The sequence below is a fragment of the Eptatretus burgeri genome, chromosome 10 (genome assembly GCF_056783735.1).
Source record: "Eptatretus burgeri isolate ZD-2024b chromosome 10, Ebu_testis_v1, whole genome shotgun sequence".
NCBI lineage: Eukaryota > Metazoa > Chordata > Myxini > Myxiniformes > Myxinidae > Eptatretus > Eptatretus burgeri.
This window is the reverse complement of record NC_140970.1, coordinates 104,313,447-104,329,131: the sequence shown is the minus strand read 5'-3', so window position 1 is coordinate 104,329,131 and position 15,685 is coordinate 104,313,447. Positions and strand designations below refer to the sequence as shown.

Here is a 15,685-nt window from a genome sequence, read left to right as displayed (position 1 = left end):
CTGGAGGATGCTTCCAGAAACCTGTCATGACGGTACACAAACTACTCTTTCAGACCTGCTTTCATTTATAGTGTCCTACGGTGAAGATGTGTTCCCAAATTTGGGTGTGGCATTGCAAATCCTCCTTACCATTGCTATGTCAATCGCAAGCTGCGAACGCTCGTTAAAGCCGATTCTCACGTACATGAGGGCGTGTCAATGGGACAAGATCGTCTCGGTGATGTGGCCCTCCTTGGTGTAGAAAGGGAGACGGCAGAAAAGCTCAACTTTGACCACGTCATTGATCACTATGCAGCAGTTGAGACCAGAAAAGTCGTTCTCCATTAAGTGTTTGTATATGTAATGTCTACCTATAATTACTAATGATAAATATACATTCTGTCATGTGGTTGTTGAGTAATTTTGTCCTGGATTATCCACACAAATGCTGAATTGATATTTAGTGTTCCTTTCCTCTTTGTGTTGGGATGCTGCAATGATTGGAGTTTAGTCCATCCCTGTGTGGTCAATGAATTGAAATTTTAATCAGAGGTCTCCTATGTCTGTGGTCTGTGGGGTTGGGGATTTGGGGGACGAAGGTGGTTGGGGGAGGGGGGAATATGTTTTGCCTCCTGGGGCCAGACACCCTCAGGACGCCACTGACCACGTGAGGCTTCTATGTTATAATGACGCATATATTCTCTTGATGCTTAACCACATGTAATTGCAACCTCAATTTTGTATGTTTGACAGAGCTTGCAAAGTGGACGATGTTGACAACGTCGAGCCTGTTGCTGAGATGGAGGATTCCAGCATGATGAACTTCAAGAAATCTGCACCTGGCAAGAAAGCAAAAAAGAAGAAAGTGAAGAATGAATACGAGTATGCTCTTCACTCTTGTATCACATTTTCTTATCAATGTTCAAGCCTTATTATATGTGCTGCAATTTTGTCTTCTCACCTTGCCTACACTTCTACTTCACCCTCTCTGCTTTGTGATGATGCTTTGCTCTGACTAGCCATTGACAGCATACATAGAGTGGCTCTTGTGTTTGTGGTGGTTTGGTCAATCCCAACCAACTTTGTTTTATAAGCCAGGTTGGTTCTTGTTTGATGCCTCTCTGTTCTTGCTGGCATGTGTGTTATTGGTGAATTACTAGTCACCAATCTGGGCTCCTCCCACCCTGTTTTCCCATTATTTTTGGTTTGGCATTGCCACCCCACCTTCTCTCCTGTCCGGACCCACACCGTCTCTCCTGTCCGAACCCACACCGTCTCTCCTGTCCGAACCCACACCGTCTCTCCTGTCCGAACCCACACCGTCTCTCCTGTCCGAACCCACACCGTCTCTCCTGTCCGAACCCACACCGTCTCTCCTGTCCGAACCCACACCGTCTCTCCTGTCCGAACCCACACCGTCTCCTGTCCCTCCCCCCACCATTTTTCCTGTCCCTCCCCCACCGTCTCTCTTTTTCCCTCCCCCACAGTATCTCCTCTCCCTCCCACCACAGTCTCTCCTGTCCCTCCCCCACCGTCTCTCCTGTCCCTCCCCCCATCATTTTTCCTGTCCCTCCCCCACCGTCTCTCCTGTCCCTCCCCCGCCGTCTCTCCTGTCCCTCCCCCGCCGTCTCTCCTGTCCCTCCCCCGCCGTCTCTCCTGTCCCTCCCCCCGCCGTCTCTCCTGTCCCTCCCCCGCCGTCTCTCCTGTCCCTCCCCACGCCGTCTCTCCTGTCCCTCCCCACGCCGTCTCTCCTGTCCCTCCCCACGCCGTCTCTCCTGTCCCTCCCCCGCCGTCTCTCCTGTCCCTCCCCCGCCGTCTCTCCTGTCCCTCCCCCGCCGTCTCTCCTGTCCCTCCCCCGCCGTCTCTCCTGTCCCTCCCCCGCCGTCTCTCCTGTCCCACCCCCCGCCGTCTCTCCTGTCCCTCCCCGCCGTCTCTCCTGTCCCTCCCCCGCCGTCTCTCCTGTCCCTCCCCCGCCGTCTCTCCTGTCCCTCCCCCGCCTTCTCTCCTGCCCCTCCCCCGCCGTCTCTCCTGCCCCTCCCCCCGCCGTCTCTCCTGCCCCTCCCCCGCCGTCTCTCCTGCCCCTCCCCGTCGTCTCTCCTGCCCCTCCCCCGCCGTCTCTCCTGCCCCTCCCCCGCCGTCTCTCCTGCCCCTCCCCCGCCGTCTCTCCTGCCCCTCCCCCGCCTTCTCTCTCCTGTCCCTCCCCCCGCCGTCTCTCCTGTCCCTCCCCCGCCTTCTCTCCTGCCCCTCCCCCCGCCGTCTCTCCTGCCCCTCCCCCGCCGCCGTCTCTCTCCTGCCCCTCCCCCGCCTTCTCTCCTGCCCCTCCCCCGCCTTCTCTCCTGCCCCTCCCCCGCCTTCTCTCCTGCCCCTCCCCCGCCGTCTCTCCTGCCCCTCCCCCCGCCGTCTCTCCTGCCCCTCCCCCGCCGTCTCTCCTGCCCCTCCCCCCGCCGTCTCTCCTGCCCCTCCCCCGCCGTCTCTCCTGCCCCTCCCCCCGCCGTCTCCCCTGCCCCTCCCCCGCCGTCTCCCCTGCCCCTCCCCCCGCCGTCTCTCCTGCCCCTCCCCCCGCCGTCTCTCCTGCCCCTCCCCCCCGCCGTCTCTCCTGCCCCTCCCCCGCCGTCTCTCCTGCCCCTCCCCCGCCGTCTCTCCTGCCCCTCCCCCCGCCGTCTCTCCTGCCCCTCCCCCCGCCGTCTCTCCTGCCCCTCCCCCCGCCGTCTCTCCTGCCCCTCCCCCCGCCGTCTCTCCTGCCCCTCCCCCGCCGTCTCTCCTGCCCCTCCCCCGCCGTCTCTCCTGCCCCTCCCCCCGCCGTCTCTCCTGCCCCTCCCCCGCCGTCTCTCCTGCCCCTCCCCCGCCGTCTCTCCTGCCCCTCCCCCCGCCGTCTCTCCTGCCCCTCCCCCCGCCGTCTCTCCTGCCCCTCCCCCCGCCGTCTCTCCTGCCCCTCCCCCCGCCGTCTCTCCTGCCCCTCCCCCCGCCGTCTCTCCTGCCCCTCCCCCCGCCGTCTCTCCTGCCCCTCCCCCCGCCGTCTCTCCTGCCCCTCCCCCGCCGTCTCTCCTGCCCCTCCCCCCGCCGTCTCTCCTGCCCCTCCCCCCGCCGTCTCTCCTGCCCCTCCCCCCGCCGTCTCTCCTGCCCCTCCCCCCGCCGTCTCTCCTGCCCCTCCCCCGCCGTCTCTCCTGCCCCTCCCCCGCCGTCTCTCCTGCCCCTCCCCCCGCCGTCTCTCCTGCCCCTCCCCCGCCGTCTCTCCTGCCCCTCCCCCCGCCGTCTCTCCTGCCCCTCCCCCCGCCGTCTCTCTTGCCCCTCCCCCGCCGTCTCTCCTGCCCCTCCCCCCGCCGTCTCTCCTGCCCCTCCCCCCGCCGTCCCTCCTGCCCCTCCCCCCGCCGTCCCTCCTGCCCCTCCCCCGCCGTCTCTTCTGCCCCTCCCCCGCCGTCTCTCCTGCCCCTCCCCCCGCCGTCTCTCCTGCCCCTCCCCCGCCGTCTCTCCTGCCCCTCCCCCCGCCGTCTCTCCTGCCCCTCCCCCCGCCGTCTCTCCTGCCCCTCCCCCCCGCCGTCTCTCCTGCCCCTCCCCCGCCGTCTCTCCTGCCCCTCCCCCCGCCGTCTCTCCTGCCCCTCCCCCGCCATCTCTCCTGCCCCTCCCCCCGCCGTCTCTCCTGCCCCTCCCCCGCCGTCTCTCCTGCCCCTCCCCCCGCCGTCTCTCCTGCCCCTCCCCCCGCGCTCTCTCCTGTCCCTCCCCCGCAGTCTCTCCTGTCCCTCCCCCCGCAGTCTCTCCTGTCCCTCCCCCGCCGTCTCTCCTGCCCCTCCCCCAGCCGTCTCTCCTGCCCCTCCCCCGCCTTCTCTCCTGCCCCTCCCCCGCCTTCTCTCCTGCCCCTCCCCCACCTTCTCTCATGCCCCTCCCCCGCCTTCTCTCATGCCCCTCCCCCCGCCTTCTCCCCTGCCCCTCTCCCCCGCCGTCTCTCCTGCCCCTCTCCCCCGCCGTCTCTCCTGCCCCTCCCCCGCCGTCTCTCCTGCACTCCCCCGCCGTCTCTCCTGCACTCCCCCGCCGTCTCTCCTGCCCCTCCCCCCGCCGTCTCTCCTGCCCCCCCCCCGCCGTCTCTCCTGTCCCTCCCCCCACCGTCTTGCATAGGAAGGTGTATGATAAACTTTCACAGATGTAGAATCATTCTTTAACCGTTGTCAGCTTCAAACAGCATACAAGCCCTCAGCCTGGTATTGGCTTAACAGTTAAGGTGGCCCTCTTGAGATCTTTGGGTCTTGTGTTCGATGCCCTGTTGTTTCTCGTTGAATTCACACCAGGTGGGGTTTACTCAGCCTGTCATCCTTCTGAGGTCGGCGAAATGAGTACCAGTGTACTGGTAATAGAGGGCACTGCATCAGCGGCATAGCCGTGCACCCAGAAGATGATGCAACCAGCAGCCGTAGGCTGCAAATGATAGCTCGCTGGCATATAAGCATTCATCTGCATTGCTAGGGAGTATGCAATGCCAGGGAATATTATACTCCTCTGTCAGTTGGTGCTGCCAGATCTCACCTTGTGCCCTGTAAGCAGTGTAATCCAAGTAATTAGTCAAAATGAAGTTGTTCGAAGGCTGACGTGTTTCGCCTGATTCTCGTCTATGCAGATAGGTTAGTGGATTATCGGTTTTTCTCTTGCCCGATTTCTAGTCTTCCCCCACCTGCTCTCTCAATTAGTCGTTTTTTTTTTTCCAAATGCCTTGAACAGGCCGCACTCGCTTAAGGCGCTGCCACACCTTGACAATTTAGCCAGCGTATGCCGACTTATGAAAAATTTGTCTAAAACGCTGGCACACGTTGAATACGTTATGGGTAAGTTTTGTATACGTTAAGAGCACGCTGAAAAACACTGCCATACGTCTTAGTACGCTGGCTTTCATCATTGTACTTTGCGGTTGTCCTCAAATTTTTGCATGCTTGAAATCTTACGACGTATGCCAGCGTATGACTCGCACGTTCCGCTACGCTGGCCATAACTTGTAGGCACGTTGTGTGATCGTTGACACACGTCGACACAAGTTCCTTGTAAGTTACTCATAAGTCGAAACACGTTGAGGTAATGATTAGCATTCCCGAAAGTTATTTATAACCTATGAGTAACGTGTTGTAGGCACGTTACACGATCGTTGACACACGTCGAGGCACGTTACACGATCGTTGACACACGTCGAGGCACGTTATGCGATCGTTGACGCACATCGAGGCACGTTACTTGGAAGTTACTCATAAGTCGAAACACGTCGAGGTAATGCTTAGCGTACCCAAAGCTTATTTCTAATCTATGAGTAACGTGCTTTGAACCTATGTGTAACGTACCTCCAATGCATGTTGACGTATGTAGACTTATTTGATTGACGTCTTCCGGACGACCACAGAACTTGCTGAACGTGTTTCTAATTTACAGCTTCCGTATAATGGCGTATTGGCAGCGTTAAAAAAAAAAACCAATAACTTCCGATATTTCGTCACGTGCCGTTACGTCACGTCCGATTGCCTCTTCAGTTTGCTCATGTCTTATTCTTAATTCCTCCTCTGTGAATATTTTCTGTTTGAGGATATTGTCACATCGACGTCGAAACTTAAAAGCAAATGTCCAAATATATTTTAAAATTCGTGATAGACTAAAAAAAAACCCACAAAAAACAACAACAACTTCAGATATTTCGTCACGTGCCTTCACGGAGCCAAGGAGAAAAAAAGAAAAGTTTCGGGTATGCTAAACATTACCTCGACGTGTTTCGACTTATGAGTAACTTACAAGGAACTTGTGTCGACGCGTGTCAACGATCGCATATCGTGCCTGCAACTTATTCCCAGCGTAGCAGAACGTGTGAGCCATACGGCGAGTACGTCGTAAAATTTTCAGCATGCTTGAAATGTCACGACGTATGAGACGTACCACGAAATATGACGGCATACTTTATCGTTTTTCATTGTGCTCTTAACATATACACAACTTACCCATAACGTATTCAACGTGTGCCATTTTGGTTTGCCAAATTTTCATAGGTCGGCATATGCTGGCTAAATCGTCAAGGTGTGACAGCGTGGTTGACACTTTCAATTTTCAGGCGGTTATGATTTAAATCGGCATGCGGCAGGTTTTTAACAGGCTACGCCACAAGTTCTTCGGTGATATGTGCAGCTCGCTATGCCTAATTTAAACTATCGTTGGGCATAGGTTGTGAACGCCGACAACAGGCTAAGCACTCGTTGGTATAAGTTATCTATAAGACAACGAAACGTTCTGTGCCCGTTACTAATATGTTATGCATACGACCAACACGTTATGAATACGACCAAAACTTTAAAAAAAACTATCAAAATTTCAGCGTACGCCAACGTTTTACATACATTTTTATCCCCCGCCGCGTGGCGGAAGGGGGATATTGTTGTCACTCGGATCGTCCGGCTGTCCGTCCGTCCGGGCGTCAACATTTATAGCTGTGAGTGCGATAGCTCATAAACTATTCGCCATATCGATTTGAAATTTGGGTCACACATGTACCACTTGAAAAGGAAGAACCCTATTGATTTTGGGCATGGCCTGATGCTAGATGGCCGACTGGGGTGGCCATCTTGAAAAAAATGTTTTTTGTAATAAATGGAAAACCGCTTATCCGATTTTTAATTATTTTTGATTACTACGTTCCTCACCCCTGGGGAACTTTTTCGAGATGATGACCAAATGGTGTCTTGTTTCCAATTCACCTCCCTCATTATCTGGAATATGTATGACCTTTTTCATTCCATGGTGGGGGATTCCCCTTCTCTGATGGTATATTTTTATACGTTGCCATTGATGGCTAAATCGTCAAGGTGTGACAGCACCTTTAGTTTGCATCCCCCTTACTTTGTTTCCTTCCAACAATCAATGCTAGCTTCTCACCTCTACTCATTGTCTGCCGTTTCTAGGACTTGTCTTTGACTCTTTTCTCAGATTTTTTGCCCGTTCCCTTCTTGACTTTTGTTGCCCATCCTCCCCCGGCCTCTGCCCACCCTCCTTTTTGTTGTCTGGCTATCTCTATCTCGAGTTTGGCCAATCGTGTTTTGTTTTTTTTTCACTCCTTTAAGATTTTTAGCTGACACCCTCTCAGTTTCTTCTTCTTTCGTATACAGCACATGGTTACAGGTAGCATCATTTGCTGGAGTGCAAGAGTGAAAATTCGGTGTTTGGGTTAATTAAAACACCCCTTTTGAAGATAATTAATGACCATATTTAATTATATCCTTTATGAAGGCTCATCCTTGGTCAACTTGCTGAACAATGTCTTGATTTGGAATAAGCTGCAACAGTTTCTTGATGCTAAAGCTTTTTCTTTTCACTTTCTTCACTGACATCATCGAATGTCTGATCTTCATACCTACAAATCGCTGTATACATCACTTTTGTGAGTGCTATAGTTTTCAAATTAGGAGCTTGAAGCAATTTCATGCATTATATGATGTGATGTGATCCCCCAATCTACTCCCATGGTCCAATTAAAGTACTGTATATAATCAAAATATAATTTGTTTGGAGGATTGGATCACATGGACTAAATAACTTGAAATCTGGAGTGAAATCTGAAAATGTTAAGAAATGGGCGATGTTTACTTGTTTTTCTATTTTTGCGGGTATGTCCCATCACCAATTGGCTTCCTATCGCTTGCCAAGGCAGCCGGTCCTTATCAACCGCTTTGTTGGAGTGCTTGCTTGAGTGCTTTAGCCACTTGGTGAGCGCTCTGCAGTCGATAGCAGTATTACGCACATAGTTCGTGTCCCGATCTCGAGGTCAGTTTGCTCGAAGCACAAAGAGGTACATAAACAGCACACACATGGTATAAATGCGAAGCTTTGGATTTGAAAAGGGACTCTTCATGTGCGTGCGTGCATGTTTTTTTTTTTTTCATGAAGCATAACATTCTCTCTGCTAACTCCACTACCCCCACCTTTCTCTCTTTCTTTGTCCCATCGTCGCTCCACCCTCCTCCCACACCTCTTTCTCTCTGCCTAATCTCTGTCTCTCTCTCTCTCCCCCGCTGCCCCCTCCTCCTCCTCGTCTCCGGACATACCCGGATGGTGGTTATGTCTGGATTGACTCTCCCTTCACACTCCATTCCTTTGCCCTCCCCTCAAACTCCCTTTTCTTCCCCCACCCCTCCTCGCCCTCTAACCCTTCTTCACTCCCCCTCCTTCCTCGCTCCCCCACCCCTCCTCTCTCTCTCCCCTCCCTCTCTTTCTCCCCCCCCACCCTTTAGCATCCCCATCAGCAAAGTGAAGTGTGGTGTTTGCTTGTTGAAAAAAGATGTCAAAATGTTCAAATCCTTCAACAGCCCCAAAAAATGTTCCCTTGCATGTTGTGTACCTGATTATTGCCTGTCATGTTCCTTTCTCTCTCTTTTCAAACAGTGAAGATGATATCCTCAGAGAAATGCAAGAATTGGCATTGGAAACCAATAACTTTGGTGGAGCATCAAAGAAGGAAGAAGTTAAAGTTGTTTCTTCTCAGGTAATCCATTCATGAGTTTAAAACATCGATATTAAAAAGCCATTATTTGCATTTATAAGGAAGATGGTTTAGTCTTAAGAGGTGCCTCAGGGGTCATGGGGGGGCGGGGTTAGGGGTCTTGAGATCTTGGAGGTCTTAAGGGGCTTGGTGGTGCTCAAGGGTTTCTGGGGTGTTAGGGGTCTTAAAAGACTTTGGGGTCATGGGTGGGTCTTCAGGGTCATGGAGAGTCTTAAGAGTCTTGGTGGATTTAGGGGGTCTTCACGGTCTTAGAGTTGTGTGGGATCTTATGGTATTGGGTATCTGAAGGATCTTTGGGGTGTTAACCCTTGATAGGTAACCTTCATCACGCAGTAACATCTGGGCAACCTGGGTCTTTCAGACCCTATCTTGGGAAAATAATTTTTGAAAAAATTGTTCAAATCATTTTTTTTGCAATAACATTAAGTACGTATCAAATTGAAACACTTAATCATTTAACCAATCATTTAAGACTAAAACTAATTAAGTCGACTATTAATATTATTTTTTAGAAGAGATATTGTTACGAATCTGGAAGCCAGGAGCACTCAACATATAGGTCCTGTAGGTCAGTTATTTCGATAAGTAAATGTGGATAGATAGCTCCCCTTTCCCTTGTTTAATTGGTAATTAAATGTTCATGCGCTGCGGAGTTATTTTGATAGTCAGGGTTTTCTTTTATTTTTACACCACCAACATCAACTTCAACAACGCCAGCATCACCCTCACCTTCACCTCGCTCTGGCCGACGCCATGGTGGGCGGAGTTCAAGGAGGAGCCTCCCGGCGGCCCTCGACCAATCAGCATGCTACGAGTGAGGTGGCCGCCACTCAGCCAATCAGACCCCGCGACGGTGAGAAAGGCGGTCCACGTGACGTCGCCACGCCCCCGGGCCAATCGACGGACTTGCCGCTCGTTTTGGCCAATGACAGGGCAACGAGCGATTCTGCGCACCAAAACCGTCCAGTGAGGGAGAGCGGGGAGGGCGGAGGCATCCCCTCCCCCCGGAGAAGGGTGAATAAGGTTGCGGCGCGATCGGACCGAGAGGAGAGTTTTTGAGATAGTTGATGACCATCGAGCAGGCAAGGTTGTGGTCAATCTGACGGGCAGATTGAATGAGTGTGAAGTTATCAGCCCTCGCTTTGACGTTCAACTCAAAGACTTGGAGAAGTGGCAGAGAAACCTCCTGCCTTCTGGACAGTTTGGGATACAGAGGAGAGTTTTTGGTTGCCGGGACGAGCGCTGAAGGAGCTCTGGATTCTATCATCGCATCTCGACGCTGGCCTGGTTCGCCTGTGTCAGCCGAACCACACGAGGTGGACAGGTCCATGTCCTTCTGGGGGTGTGCGTGCGTGCGTGTCTGTCGGTGGGCCCGTCTGTAAGCAGGAATTGTTTAAGTGCTCTTTGCTGTACATACTTGCATCTCCATAGTCGGATAACTCTGCTTCTTGCGTGCTCCCCCCCTTTCTCCCATTATAAATAAATAAATTTGTTAAATGTATCAGTTCATTGCTGTGTTTCTTCCATTGGCTTAGCATGGCGCGTGTTGGTGAATTACAAAGGCTGTTGCCGCTGTAAATGTACATTTGGACCAACGGGACTTCAGCAACCATCCGCTCGGGTTGCGCATGGGTCGGGCACGGTAACGGCTCGACTCGTACGAGTGCCGTCGAGGGTGTGAATACTCGGTAACTCGCCCCGTGGATCTCTAGGTATTTTGAAGATTGGCAAATAACCCTGTACCACGTGGTGGAATTATTGACTATTCACGGTCCAGTAAGGGACCTGTACCTGTCGGAGTTTTCCGAAAGGTGCGATCTAAATTCCGGGTGTTTGGTGGAGTCGACCCTACTGCTCCACCTTGCAGTCGTGCTCGCAGCCGATACCTGGTCTGCAACAAATTGATGTTCAGGAGCGGGATTCGAACCCCTCCGTCTCCATGAAATTCACGGATTTGGATCAGGGGTGTAGGGAGTGAACCCCCCCCCTCGTTTCCCCCAAATTACGAGCATTTTAAATTCTCTTCGCAACACGTGACATGGCAAGCCAAGACAAGCTGAAACAGGTGGATAATGAGGTAGATGTAGTGGTGGACGAACCCATGGTCCAGGACACCACCCCCATGCAAGAACTTTCCCCGCAACCAAGCTCAGAATCCGTAAGGGGCGCAGGGGCGGCGTATGACACCCCCCCCCCCGATCCTTGCCGAATTGGCTCTGCCAAGTACATTTGACATGGCCCAGTTGATGGCAATGCTGGCAGGAATGAACAGCAAAATGGATGCTGATAGGGAAGAAATGAAAGAAAATGCACAAAAAAATGGAAAATAAAATGGACGCGAATGCGCAATGAATGAACGACAAGATGGATGCAAACATGCTGGCACTAAGGGCTGATATGCAAACACTAAAGGGTGATATGCAAACGCAGCGAGGGGAAATGCAGAGCATGCGATTGAATCTCCAATCGGGACAAAAGGCAATAAGGGTGATTGCACGTGGCGAAATGCGGACAACGGATTGCAAAATGGTGGCACCACGTGGCAGAACGATCGAGTCAGGAGGGAGTGCAAATTGTGTACGGCCCGCGATGGAGACGAGTAAGGTTTGGACGACGAGGGACGCCGTCACAATTGATGGGGAGACGTGTCGGGTGAGACACGAGGGGACGACGGAAGAACCAAAGGAGGTGACGGAGACGGAGAAATTAACGGAGACCAAAGGGATGACTGAGAAATTAGTAGAGACACGAGGGGAGTCAGAAATAAAGAGTGAGACGCAGGAGACAAAGGAGGGAACACCAGAGACGCAGGAGACAAAGGAGGGAACACCAGAGACACAGGAGGTAGAACAGGAAAAGGTGAACGAAATACAGGGAAACAAAGATGAAGAACACGCACGTAGAGTTAGTGGGGACAATGAGGTTGTGCATGGGGAATGTTTTGTGATCCGATGCGAGCAGCAGGATGGCCTCCTTCAGGAACGGAGGGAGAAAATATGCTCTCTCGAAGCAGATCACGACGAGGTGAGTCCTATCGGGCCGAACGAGGTTGAGGGGGTGAGTGATGCTAACGGGTGCACGCGGAGCTTGGGGGGTTTAGAAACCCCGGGATTGCTTGTGGTAGCGCAAAGCCCCGATGTTATTGTCCCGGAGTGTGTGGTGGAGTGCATGAGTGGTGTGAGTGTGTCAAAAGGTGTGCAGAGTACGAGTGTCATGGCGTGCGTGAGTGCATGTGAGGAATTGGTACGTGAACCGACCCAGACGGTGGATGGGTTTATCGTGGAAATCGCGCCGGCTCCGCAGAACATGGCGTCCAAGGTCCGTTTCTCGGTTTTGGAGCGGCCTAGGCGAGCACGACTCAGGAAGCTGGTGCGTGAACGTCCCACGTTTCGAAAAAGACCATCGCGTGGACGGCTAAAATGGTGACTACGGGTTGAATTTGGAACACGCAGGTGCATGTGCGGGGCATCACGTGCTGCATGCCGCGTGTTCTGTTCGCGGAGTGGGTTTCCGGACGATGCGCTCGTGCTAACCTGCACGGCAAGCCGCGCAGGTTCGGTGTGCGAGTGACATCACCGTGGATCTCACAGCACGATGGCCGGGTTAACAGCACATGTTGTCCCGCTTGGGGAATTCCCCGAGAACGAGCGCTCGTTGTGATTGGCAGGGTGATGTCATGGCTGCACTGATCGGCCATCGGAGGGGACGTTGGTATGGCCCATAGGGATGAACGGGCAAGCCGTAAACCACCACCATGGCGGTGCAGAAAAAAAAAGCCTCGCTCCCATGTACACAGCCCAGTGTTTGGGCAAAGGAAGCACTAGTTAGCTGGATGGGTTAGCTAAGATAGACCGGCCTCATGGGGCCCGTGGAATGAGTTTGAGGGAATTTAGGTTAAATTTAGAATGGGAAATGGATTTTGGAAGACATGGACAGACATGGAATGTGTAGTGGGGACGTAGATTAGCTACGTGGAATTAAATGGAACGTGCACTCGTGTAAGGGATGACGGGGAGCACGAGTTAGTTAGGGGAACATAGGTAGAGTGTGGAGTGTGAATTGGAAAAGAGAAGTGAAAAATGTGTGATGAATGAGGATGGGCCAGCGGGCCCGAGTGTGAGAATGGAGTGAATGGGGAATGCATTGTGCGAATGAATGAGTGGGGGGAGGAGTGATTCTCACCCAAGTGACCCTGGGGTCAGAGTAATGTTAGTTAGTGGGTTAGTCAAATTTACTAAAAGGAGGTTGTTTTGTTGTTGGTGTTGAGTGAGAGAAGGCACGAAACCCATTTGGAGGGGTGCAGGAGTCCATGGACCGGCTGTGAGCGTGGCTGTTGAAAGGTGAGTATCGAGTAGAGGGCACCCCGGGCACCGACTAGTCGGCCAGAGTAGGCCAAGGGTCCAAGGGACCGGGATAGTGTAGTGGGCACGGGTGACCCGCGGAACGGGACCTGTTGCGCCAAAATTCCACGTGGGCATCAGAGGGGGGCAATGCCAGGGAGGGCAACCCCCCGCGTTCATAGGGAGCAGTTAGGCTCGGAGACAGCCTCAGGGCCCGGGGGTGCCATAGTTTGAGATTCGGCAGAGGGGGAATCCCTGCCATGTGAGCCACGCTGCCCAGCCACGAAATTGTGCAAGGGCACGGAAGAAAATTGGAGGGCTAGTCCCAAATTTATAATGGACACCAACACAGGCGATGGGAATTATGGTTTTTAGAACCGATAGTTTAAGTGGCAGGCGTTTTGGAAAGCCCGGGGTAGTTTAAAGTGAATAAAAAGTGGGATAGTTAGGAGATGTACCCCTTCGCACCATCCATCCCTTCGCTCTCTGTAGGCCGCTGGACCCACCTTGGGAAAGATTGCTGAGACCTGTAGGAGGCCATTCTGAGGCTTTGGTCCTCGAGACAGGACTTTAGCCTCTTCCCTATTCCCCTCAAAAATAGGAAGTAGGGGTTGGGAGTAGATGGACAGGATAGGTTAACCAGACCAGGACAATCGGAGGGTTAGAGACAAGAAATTATAAGGAAAAAAAAGGGGGGGCTAAATTTGGTTGTTTTCTTGTGCAAATTAAGGGAGTGGGTATGCACAGACAGGCAAAGGCAATAGGTTGTGGGGGAGACCGTAGGATAGGTCCGAGCCCATTTTCGTAGCGGCCAGCACCACCGCACTCCCTCCACAGAACCTTACGGACTAGACCAGAGGCCGGACAGCTACATATGCCGGCCTGTTTGTGCAACACCTCCTGGTCCGCATTTACCATGTCTTTGTTGCCTGCCTTTGCCTTGACCCCATGCCTGCTGGCCCTATTTGCATTGCCCCTGTGTCACCGTTCATCCATGTGCGCCAGGACAATCTCCAGTGTTTGCAAGGACTGCCCTGGAGGCAGCCTCAAAATGGGACTGCATTGCGCAGCCCGTGCATAGTTTGCATCCAGTCCATTTTGTGTTCGTGCATCCATTTCCAGCCATTCATTCAAATGAGCCAGAGACTGCATTGAGCAGCCTGGCCACGTCTTTCTTCTTGCATAAAGGCCACTTCAAATGGCCTGTCGTGTTAGGGTGAGTTGCCTCCAGCAGCTGAAGACTGAAAAAAAAAGAAGGTTCAGTGACAAAAGAGGGACCTTTTGAGCAGGCCCTGAAGATGTCTGACCTTCCAGCTGCTGAGCACTCACCCGCACAAACTGTTGACATTATTTGTGCCTTCTTTCCCACAGATGACAGGTCAAAGGGCGGAGGAGCTCCTTGTGAGCCAACGGCCATCCATATCTAGTGCCCAACTGTGTCTGCGGACGTCCTCCTGCAGTTGGGTTACTTTTTTATTAGGAGGTTGGTGGCAGGATTTGCACTCTGGCCACTGTAAAACCCTTCATTCCGCAAAACGCACAAACGCAAAAAAATCTGAAAACCCACTCCGTGGGATACCTCCTGTGCAGCTTCCCTTCGCAGGGCAGCTCACCGGATGACGGGATTGGGGCAAAGCCTTCGGGACCCCCAATCTTTGAAAGGAAGGAAACCTTTCATCACGGGGTAACCTCCCTGGGTCAGATTGCGGGAGAGTGTGTCGGAGTGGTGCTGAGGTGTCGTCCACCAGACGGCGGTCTCCTTGGGTTAACCTGAGGCGGTCCCTTCGGGTGGGTGCCTGGAATGTCCTATCCCTAAGAGAGGATGATCACCTGTCTCTGTTATCATCTGAGCTCAAGCGTTTGGACATCGGTATTGCAGCACTCTCTCAGGGTCGGAGACCGGATTGCGGCAGATAATGGTGGGGGTTACACCTACTATTGGTCTGGTCGCTCTGATGGTTACCATACTCAAGGAGTTGCTGTAGCTGTGTCCAATAAGCTGACCCCAATGATAATTGAGGTAACACCAGTCAACGAGCCTATTATGAGACTCAGGATTCGTCACTCCTGAGGTGTCATTTCCCTGGTCTCTGTCTATGCTCCGACTGAGGCGAGTGACCTCACCGTGAAGGACACATTCTACGCCACGCTCGAGTCTGTGGTTGATCAGTGCCCCAGACGAGATACACTTCTAGTCTTGGGGGATTTCAATGCATTGACTGGAACTGATAGGAATGGTTATGAGACGTGTGTTGGTCCCCATGGGTCAGGAACTATGAATCAGAATAGCACTAATTTCCTTGACTTTGCAAGAAGTCATGGACTTTGGGTGGCCGGTTCATGGTTTCAGCGCCCACAAGCTCATTGCTGGACTTGGTATTCCAACGCTGGCGGTGTGTCAAAGTAGATTGACCATGTCCTCGTTGACGGTCGCTGGAGGATGATCCAGAACTGCAGGGTCTAACGGAGTGCTCAGTTCCTCAATACTGACCACCGGCTTGTTGTAGTAACTTTAAAGCTGCACCTTAAATCCTGGAGAATGGTACCATCCCAGCCAAGGCTGGATGTTGGCAAGCTCAAGGATGAGAGAGTAGCGGAGGAGTTTGCGAACAGGCTGAGTGGACATTTGGGGTGTCTGGGTGCTTTGGGGGGTCCTGAAGAGTTCTGGATTACCTTCAAGACCACCGTCCTTGATGTTGCCGGTGGATGTCTTGGAACTCACCGCAGGGCAAAGAAGAATTTTGTCTCTCAAGGGACACTGGATACCATTGACCAGAGTCGCAGGGCCAGGCTGAATGGCAGAGCTGAGCTGTTCAGGGAGCTGAGGCGTAAAACTGTACGTGCACAAAGGGTGGAC

The 15,685-nt window shown here is 53.1% G+C and overlaps 1 protein-coding gene across 4 annotated transcripts in view; it reads left to right on the top strand.

Moving 5' to 3' along the window:
• Positions 1–15,685, top strand: part of EIF5B (eukaryotic translation initiation factor 5B) — a 138,706-nt gene that overhangs the window by 22,839 nt on the left and 100,182 nt on the right. For all 4 annotated transcript variants that reach the window (XM_085899780.1, XM_085899779.1, XM_085899778.1 and 1 more), the window contains 2 exons: positions 733–861; positions 8,371–8,470. In XM_085899780.1, the coding sequence (XP_085755906.1) occupies positions 733–861; positions 8,371–8,470 (229 nt within the window). The remainder of the gene's footprint in view (positions 1–732; positions 862–8,370; positions 8,471–15,685) is intronic.